This window comes from Vollenhovia emeryi, unplaced genomic scaffold, assembly GCF_000949405.1.
Source record: "Vollenhovia emeryi isolate VEMERY1.0 unplaced genomic scaffold, V.emery_V1.0 DF939174.1, whole genome shotgun sequence".
NCBI lineage: Eukaryota > Metazoa > Arthropoda > Insecta > Hymenoptera > Formicidae > Vollenhovia > Vollenhovia emeryi.
The window spans coordinates 1,165,472-1,175,330 of NW_011967192.1; the positions used below are offsets into that span (position 1 = coordinate 1,165,472).

Below are 9,859 nucleotides of genomic sequence, written 5' to 3' on the forward strand. Positions count from 1 at the left end.
AATGGAGGACGGTTATTTACGGGCTTCTTCTCATCATTTGACTATGGTTAATTTTGCTTTTTATATTCAACTATTTTTTGTTCTCGACTCTAGACGCATTTTTCGGCTTTCTTAAATTTTGTTCACGCTATATTGTAAAATTCGAACAATTAATAAAATTTATAAGGTTCTAATGTGAAAACATACAAATACGAAGTGATAAAGTAGTAAGAGCCAAAACGGAATGTTAGTGTCTAAATAATTTTAATTTGAAGTCCACATATGTATTGCATTCGCTTCGTTTACTGCATAGCTTCTTATCGTTCTTTCTTTGACACGTATGGACCTATGTTCATTTTTATTATGTACTTAAAAAAATGACTTTTTACTCTATTGATTTATCGGCTGATAAAGACTGTGTAATCGGAATGGTACACTTTTTTTTCGGCCGAAGACTTGAAATATTATAAATAATATATTTGCTAACTGGTTTTGCTCGTTTATGTCCCTCGTCTTCCTCTTAGAAGACGGCCATTCCCCTCTTTGCAAAGAGTAATATATTTGCTCTAAATTTTCTCGATGTCTGAACCGCTTCGGTCGAATCTACAGACATCGAGAATTGATCAAACAGTTCCATTTGAAACTGCACGCCCTTCCGAACTTGAAGTTTAAATGTTTCCACTTGGAATCGGACCATCGCACAGTTTGCTCGAATCTCTCGCCTGGGTCCTGGCTGTATTATATAATTATTTTATTACCGAAAGCGTAGCGAAACGAAACGAAACCTAAATATAATAACAATAACAAGCTTACTGAAGTTCCTCGAGAGGCACCATGCGGGTCAAAATTACTAGTTACGAGAGCAAGAAGCGAGACGTGGGACAGGACGCGGACGATACGATCGATGAAAGATTATACCTTAAGTCGGACGTTATACACAGCGCGAATAGCGTGATTGGACGCAAGGCGATGCTTAAATTAAAATACGAAAGGTCCGCGAGAGGTACACGCGTACGTGTGTACCTGTGGGCGCACATCCCGGCTAATGGCGCCGGGGCTGGACTAGTCTACCTTGCAGAGTACAACAGTAATCTCTCGATTGGTAGACTCGCGGTGGATATTACGCCGGAGTGATTATGAAAATTGTCTTCTTGCTAATCCCTCGTCACGCCGCTCCCGACGTTCGCTTTTCATTTTGCGCGCTTCCGCTTAATCACACGTCATTTCTTACTGATGCCGCCGGCCTCGCGAGGCAAAGTCTAGCGAGACCATCGAGGAATCGTATGATCGGCTATTATTATGAGTTTAGTACTGTATCAACAGACGGATAGCAGAACAAATACGTTTATGAAACAATTGTGTGAACGTAAAACCGATTATTGCGGGGAAAAGGCGCGGACTTTATTATGCACGGGTGATGCAAAATGTATTTTTGAACCGTTAATTCCGTTGTTTCCGCCAATTAATCGTGATTACTTCGTTAATTGACATCTCAACGGTAAAAATTGCGATATAAGAGTCGGCGGGAGAATAGATTGGAACGTCTATGAAAAATAACATATACATCCAACGTGGCGCCTAGTTTTAATTTTCACATTTCCACACGGAGACAATTTTCTTCTCAAACTTATCCTAAAAATCATGTAGTCGAACTTTACGAGTTTTCTGATATTTTACCATACATTTGACTAGTAAAATGTTCTTCGAAATGCCACGTTGTCCCGCGATTACGCGATTTTCAGGATGATTTTAAGAGAAAATTCTCTTCGTGCACTTCGGAGATATTCAGGATACAGCGAACATCCGGACGTGACGTGCGACAGCAACAAGCGCACAGAAATATCTCCCGCGTTATAATCTTAATTTCCCTTGTCGAAAGGCGCATATTGTAACTAAAGAGCGCGCATTTTTTGGAGGAGGCCCCAATGTTTTTCGATTGAACAGTACGAGCGGCGGGCGTGGAGAAGGGAAAAAAAGGGCGTAGTAAGTCATACGGAGAGGCTCGTACGTCATACTTCATCCGGGCCAGCGGAGCAACACACGGAAAGGGTTCTCCCCATATACGAAGAACGCGCTCGCTCGGGCTGCCTCTTTAGGTCGCGACGCCACGGTGTTGGTGTCCGCGTTACATGTGCCTGAGTTTTCGTACACCCTCATACATGGAAGAAATCCGGACCGCTTGATCACCTGTGTGCAACGTGCACGCCTACACTCGATGCATATCCGTCACATAATCCTTTAATAGTACGCAGCAATTGATTTTAAGATACGCATTGCCGTACGAGCTTTTTTACCATCTTTATCGCATTCTTTCCCTCACATTCTTACAGGTATATTTTATCTATAGAGGAAATCCCCTATTATGAGATAGGCTCCTAACGCGTAAAATAGAGGGGTTTCTGTCAAATTTCAATCTTTTCTTCGTATTATCTTTTCCACTCATTTTCTTGTCAGTCAGGCACTTTCCATGATCTCTTTTCATTCTTTTAGCCACCACTTCTGGTTTTCTACATTTGTATTTTTAAAACAAAGATAAGAGATACGAGCATTTATCGAGTGCTTTCAAATGCATTTAACACTTAGAGGAAAATCCCCTATTATGAGATAGGCTCCTAACGCATGAAATAGCGGAGTTTCTGTTAAATTTCACGCCTTTTCCTTCGTATTACCTTTGTGGAAAATTTATTGTTAGATCGCGAAAGTAGATTCGTGATTGAATTTGGGTGTTGAAAACCTGCTATTTCATATTAGAAACCTAATAGAGGACTTTCCTCTACTTTTCATTTCACAGAAGAATATGGGAAAATAAAATATTTTGATGATAATAGATGTGATATATTTCGTAACAATCGTAAGATTGATTTATCTGTTCACTTATATCTTAATTAATGAGCATATTTATTTCATAGATGATGTCTAATAAATCGCGCGGAGAAAAGTCCGAATTTGCGCGAGAGCAAGAGCTCCGAGTATTTCCGTTCAGTAAAAGGAGAATCTTACGACTCGTGAAGATCAGAGCTGATCTTCTCCGATACGAGAGTAGAGCGCTGTATTACCGGCGAACCTCGTAAACGACCGTAGCAGCAAGTGGGGGGGTTTCCCCGAGAAGGAGGGATAAACGAGCCGAGCCACGATTTCGTTGTCGTAAACGTCAAAGTTACGGTTACAACGTTGTTCCTAGCTGCTTTATATTGAACGAGGTTGCTCCCCGAGGTACGTAACACCTACCTACTCGCAACCGTCGTATTGCAGAAAGTAGCTCCTTTCCAACTCGGGAGCGACGCTGACACCACGTGGCTTTTACGCGGGAATCCGGCGAAGGAGTTCAATATTCATTGGATATCCTTTTGACCGTACCACGCGTGAGTGACGTAAGAATTTCTTTCTTATAATTCACACAGTTGTACTGTATTCGTTCTAGTAAAACAATATATTAATTGTCATTTTATTTCATTCTTTTTATAGAGATCGCCGAACTATTCGTCATTGTGAAAACTGTAAATTACAACATACTTTTTTTTTCAGCAACATTTCATTTAAATGCGTCGAAAGCACGAGTGTAAAACTTGGAAAACGGAAGCTACATTCCATATCCATCCGGCATATTTATCTTGATTAATACTCCCGTATCAAGTTATCGTGCAAACCTTAATGTAGCTTTAAAAAGGGACCTTTTTTTAGATCTGGACCGTGAAAGAGGTTCGCTCTCAATAGGCTGGAATGAAGAGATGCCTAAATAGCACCCCAGCCTCTATCGTCGCGCCCTCTAATTACCCTGTAGACGCAGTCACCCCTCAATGAGGAGTGATAAATATTGTTCGCGTTTAGGTATATCCCGAGGAGGAAGTGAATCGGCTCTATAAAGAAAGATATATTTCTCATTGCTACTGGTAAGTGTCGCAGATTATTTACTGATAAAACAGCGCGTGTCTAATTTAAAGAAGGAACTACTTTTAGCGTTAAATGTAGAAAATAATTAATTTCAGTATTGAGTTAGATATTAGGAAAAGGATTCGAAATTTAAAGATGAATAATTTTCATTAAACTGAGATCAGTAGGCGAAAACGAAAGATTTAAATTCCCGATCGCTTCTTCGATAAAGCCATTTCCTGACTGTCGATTACACATTTTTTGCTTAAGTTAATGAGTGAGCTTTGTACGTTGAACTTTTTTTATCACCGTGTGTATCCGTTATTAAATTAACCGTATTGATACATGCCTGTGAAGTACACATCACAAGATAGAAGATAAATAAAAGTAAATAGTTACAGCATATTAATTTTATCGTGCGCGCGCGTGCCGCGGTAATTTCCTCGAGTGTGATTTACAAAATACATATTAACAAAATAGAAATGACGACAAGACGTACGTTTGATCGTTGGAAATGATATTTTTCGTGAAAAACTCGAAAGAGTTACAGAATTGTGAATTAATTTTTGTAATATCAAATAGCATTATACATTAATTAGACTGAAATTACGGACGCCATGTCTGCCGCCTTGACGTTTATATGAATTGGACGTATAATCGATCCCGCGATCGTTTATCATACACTTACGATACACAAAGGTGTAGTTAGAAGCGCAATAAATTAAGCGACAGATGCAGTATTTCACACTAGCATGCATTCTAGCTATATAATTACCTTTCCCGCGATAAGTATTTAAAGAATGAATAGAGACAATAGGCATAAGCGCATATACATATTTTTAGCATTTCGCAATAGCTGTAACAAATGGCAAGACTTATAATAACTGTTATCATGATGTCACACGGTATAAGTTATACTAATTTCATTTTAATACAGTCACACCCTGCATTATACATTTAAAAGAGATTTTTTAAAGGTTAATTAGAACTTTTATATAGTAAAGTGCATCTGTGACGTCAATATAATGACGAATCATATGTCGTACGTTTTGCATTTATCATCTAATCTAAATATGATTATTCAAAATATCGCGGAAACGACACGTAAATTAATTTCCTACCGGGGCTACAAATCAGAATCATTTATCGTACACGATGATAGATGAATGCCGATAGACTCTGATAGCTCTATATTTAACTGCCAATCTACGACAAATTAATCCATAATCCTGTAACGATAAATTTTCCTACGTGCGCGATTGTACCAACAACACTGAAAAGCACTTGCCAGAGAGTGCGAAATGAGTCAACGACTTTCAATCCGCGAGTGCATAGAACCTGTTATACGAGTATGCCGATCAAATACTTTTTCTCATTCCTACGATTCCTACAAACACCGCGTTCCATGTATCATCGAAGCAATTCGCAACCAGTAATCAATGATCCGGAATATCTAATTCATCGAGATAAAGATGAATGGATGAGCCATTCCTTTGAATTCTTAAGCAGACGACCAAAAAATTATGATTTAAGCAAAATAATAACTTTTCGTGTGTATAACTTTGCGTGCTGTATGTCTTTTTATAATCAATTATAATTCAAGATTTATTAATTATCGCGATAATCAGAAATCTTCAGGAAACATTGGAGCAAAAGTGGTTCTTGAGCAATATCGTTTACAAAATGACAACGGCAAGATATAGATTTGAATAGAAAAAATTGTTTTTTGTACGACAAAACTTACGTCGCAGAGTTTACACACTATAGAACTCATTGAATTGTTACGGGATGGCGTACATAGCTCCATACAATTTTATTTCATGTACTGCACATTTGTATGGTAAATAAACGGTATTTTCAACTTGAAAAAACTTTAACAATTTACACGATTATCAGCATTTTAAGGCAGTTTTAATAAAAAGATTGTACATGTTAATATAATTTATAATAACTTGAAACTGTATATTTGAGGCCGGTATGTGCGCCACTCCGTACTTTGGTGTTTCTCAAAATAATTCCTTCCTTTATATGTAAAACGTCTTTTCTAGTCGAGGGTGAAAAAAAGAGTGAAACTCTCAACCTGGACCGGGGGAAAGAAACCAACAAAGAAGATTCCCGCCGAGAAGAAAGCGCTAGAGGCGGTTCGGAGGAAAGAAAAAGGATGGAGGTAGGAGAAAAAAAGTGCTAGGCTAGCTAGAGACTTGGTCTCAGCTGAGCTAGTAGAGGAAATGGTCCCGCCGAAAGTGCGATATAACCCACGAGGCCTTGATTATATATCTACTAGCGGCAAAGCAGAAGGTTATTCGGGAGTATCTCTCTCGCAATGAAAAGGACAAAGACATCGCTAGAAACAGCTGACTACCGGAATTCGGGGTTCCGGTGGGGTGAGTACAGTGGGGAAGGCACTTGAACCCCCAATTGGACGAGGACTTCCCCATTATACCCAACGTACCCGGCGATTTTACACGCACTTGACTCCATTCTACCTATCTAGCCGACATAATTTTGCCAAGGTACACGGCCGATTTTCCACAACATAACCCGCGCGCGTGTTGACATTGTATGTACGTGCGAAAGTGAAAAAAGGAATCTAATAAAATTTACATTTCGCACAAAAACGTGCGGCAACGTGTGGAGTAAGACTAGCAATTTAAAAGTGATGATAAGCACATTTATTACCGTTGTACTCGTTACCGCGCTATCAAATGATAATTTATGCGCTCGGCAATTAAGAGCCAGAGGAAAATCTGCCGCTTTAGAAGCCGCGGTAACAATCGCAATGTAATTATACCGGCGATAATTCAACATTATTTTCGCACGTCAGCTTCGGCCGCTAACTAATCCTTGTCGTCGCGTTCACTCGAGCAGAAGGCAATGGGACGCTTCTAAAACGTCAACGATTGTAAATCTGTTATCTCGGGTTTCATGACGGATGTGCCGTATTTCAAAAACGACGCGCAAATGGACTTTGCGAAAAATTTCATCGCACTCGGCGCGACAGCGCGATAAGCTACATTCGACGAATAGAACGTATATCTGTGTCTTCCGGTATTTTTTTTTTTTCGGTAAACAAAGGAAGGGCGAAATAACTCATCTTGTTCACGCACGGGCGCGATAGAAAATTTTTCATCCGTTCGGCGCGAATCGCTCGCGATGGACGTGAAACGTTGTATTCTATAATCTCGTTCCCGCACAACTTCTCGGTAATTTGATCGCGTGGAGGCAATTTGAACAATTTAGTCTGGTATAACCAGACGGGCGAGCCTGATCCACCACGCCTTCCCGACCACGTGGTCGTCGGTCGGCTCCCCACGTTCCCCCTAAGCATGGTGGCTCCTATATTTCATCGCGGCTGTTATGATAATAGTCGTATAAGAGAGCATTTATGAATGCAAACTCACCTGCTATAGCCATCCAGGGGTAGAAGGTATGATTGGTGGTAGGTTGCTGATGCAGTTGCGTGGCGACCGGTTGACTCGCGGACGAGTTTAAACTGCAGGTGTTCCAGGACGACGTGAGGGATCTCGAGGAACTGTTGTTACCGGGACTGGAGGCCGGGTCGCCGCCTACGAGGCCGCCGTAGCTGCTGACCCTCGAGCTCTCCGGGGTACACGCGGAAGGACGCACGACCGAGTTACTCTGGCTGTTCGCTCCGGAGGTCGCTGACTGCCAGACGTCCTTGACCGCCGCCGCAGCCATCACCGCGGCGTAGCCGTTTTGATGGGTCGACGTTTGATCCTGTTGCTTGCAGTCTTTCGTCGCGGTGGTCGAGTACGAGGAGGTGGTGTGCCCGGTCGCCTCGGGTGTCGTCGAGTAGAGCTTGCAGGCCGTCGCAACGCTCGCGTCGTACGGCGAGTCCTGGGGCGGCCGCGTGTTGCTACCGCCGCCCGGGTGTATCCCTAACGAGGACGACGTGTGATGATGGTGCTGCGCCGAGGCGTAGGGCGACATGCCTAATCCGAGTGGAAAGCTTCGATACGCCGCTGCGGTCGCCGGGTCGTGATGCTGACTCGCCGCTCCCGTCTGGTGGTGGTGGCTCCCGTAGAAGCCACCCGCGGTCTGCTCAAAGTACGAGTTCATTATCCCGGGTATCTTGGATCACTTGCACTGAACACCGGCACACTCGAAACAAGAAATAGAGAGCGGGGGGGAGACAAGTTCGATTGCACACGGAGCGCGCGCGGCTAGTCGGATAACACGCTAGTCCGTACTCGCGACTCCGCGACGCTCGCGCGCGATTTAACTGCTCCGGAATTAGGCGAGATTGTTGACCGTTCCGCGGGTGAAGAGGCGCGCGCGCGCGCTCGGCGGGGCGACGACGCGCTTGACACGGGTGGTGGCAAATAAAACGTGCGTTAAACGACTTTAAGAGGTCATAAAAGTCAGTCGGCAGGTACGGCTGGTTACACCCGGAGTGTCAATGTCAGTAGGCCGTAAGAGCGTAATTCAGAATGGGTATCATGTCAGCGGCGGGGACTTTTATGGCCCTGTTATGGTTACCGCTACGGGCGAGGCATAAACCGCGCGCCGGTCCCGACTACGGAAACAGGCGCGATGATCGTTAAACCGTTACGATGCAATAAACTTAGGTAATAAGACGGGCTATAAAATTGCCCGCGGGTTCCTTCTACCGCGTGTGCTCGTGCCCGACGACGACGACGGCGACTCGGTCAGCCGGCACGCGACACAACCACCCTCGCGGGCGGTCCTCTCCCTCTTCCTCCTCTTTTTCCAAATCAACCGAAATTCGCGCGCTAGACCGGGTCAAGGCCTCTTGAGGAGCCGGCTCTCGCGATCTGTGTGTATGAGCCGCGGAATCAAAGGCGACCCCGCTCAGTCCGCACTGCACTTAGCACTCGCCGTATCGTGGCTCGGCCGACGACTGCGGGTGAGTCCGGTACGAGTCGGACGATGGAGATCGTAACGAATCACGGTATGCCAGTGCGGTGGTCCACGGCACACTACCGCTTTTCTCGCGCCCCGTGTACCGCCACTCTGTACCGTCGTCCGTCTCTCGCTCGCTCGTTCACCTCGTCCTGTCTCCGTTCCACACGACCGGCCTCTCTCGCACTCTCTCTCTCTCTTTCTCTCTCTCTCTCCGGAGTTTCCTTCCCCGTTTCACCAACCACCGTTTCACCGTGCGCGCTCCCTCTCTCTCTCGCCCTCTCTCTCCGTCACGGTCACTCCTTCCCATTCCCATGCGCGCAGGCACTGTCGCTTCTCACTCGCGCGTACTCTTCCTCCGGAGTACTACGTCCTAACGGAGAGATCGCACAGTGCCCATATCCCTCCTTGTCCCTCGTATACCATCCCCCTCCTGGCGCGATAACCGACCTCTCTCGCTCTGACTACCGTCGTTGTTGTCCCCCTCTTACACCCCCAACGTCGTCCCCCTCCCCCTCCACAATTGCTCTCTCACCCTCTGACTCTGTCTCGCTCCACCTCTCGACGCGATGCTCGTCCACTCCCTTCCCTCTCTCCCTCTCTCTCTCTTTCTCACGGTGCGATTCCTCAGTGCCCCCTGTCGAGCGTTCCTCTAACTCAACGACGTACCGCCAGATTAAATTCGTACTCGTTCGCCGTGCGCGTCACATTTGAGACGCGCGGGCAAAGATAAGACGGCGCGAGGTAGGAAGAGAAGATAGAGAGAGAGAGAGCGCGAGAGCCTCTCGCGCCGCGACGCGAAAGAAAGGGACGAGACGAGATAGAAAATAAAGAGAGGGATGAGGGCACGTAAGGACACGAGCGGAAACGGATAAGAAGGCGACGGGGCGAGGGAGGGTGGGGAAGAAAAGAAAGAACGTTATGCGCAATTGCAACAGCTAAGAGCGAGACGAGCGAAGCGGAGCGAGTGCCGCCGCGACAGCGGCCGGGAGGAAGGGAGAACGTGCCGCTAAGGGAGGAGGTTATACTTAAGGACCAATCAGAATTGAATTCGTCACGAATGCCGCGCTGGTGTGGCACGAAAGTTCCTACGCCGTGCGAAAGTAGTTCCAAGTCGGAACGACGC

General features: G+C 45.1%; 1 protein-coding gene and 1 long non-coding RNA gene across 2 annotated transcripts in view; one reads left to right on the plus strand and one right to left on the minus strand.

Moving 5' to 3' along the window:
* Window positions 1–6,505, plus strand: part of LOC105563583 — a 48,306-nt gene extending 41,801 nt beyond the window's left edge. Inside the window, exons 2-3 of the long non-coding RNA XR_001009051.1 lie at window positions 2,889–3,869; window positions 5,898–6,505. This is a non-coding gene — a long non-coding RNA (uncharacterized LOC105563583). The remainder of the gene's footprint in view (window positions 1–2,888; window positions 3,870–5,897) is intronic.
* LOC105563584 (homeotic protein ultrabithorax-like) overlaps window positions 1–9,220 on the minus strand; it is a 98,358-nt gene extending 89,138 nt beyond the window's left edge. The window contains exon 1 of the mRNA XM_012015285.1: window positions 7,251–9,220. Coding sequence (XP_011870675.1) covers window positions 7,251–7,929 — 679 coding nt within the window. The 5' untranslated portion in view covers window positions 7,930–9,220. The remainder of the gene's footprint in view (window positions 1–7,250) is intronic.
* Window positions 9,221–9,859: the final 639 nt, after the last annotated feature.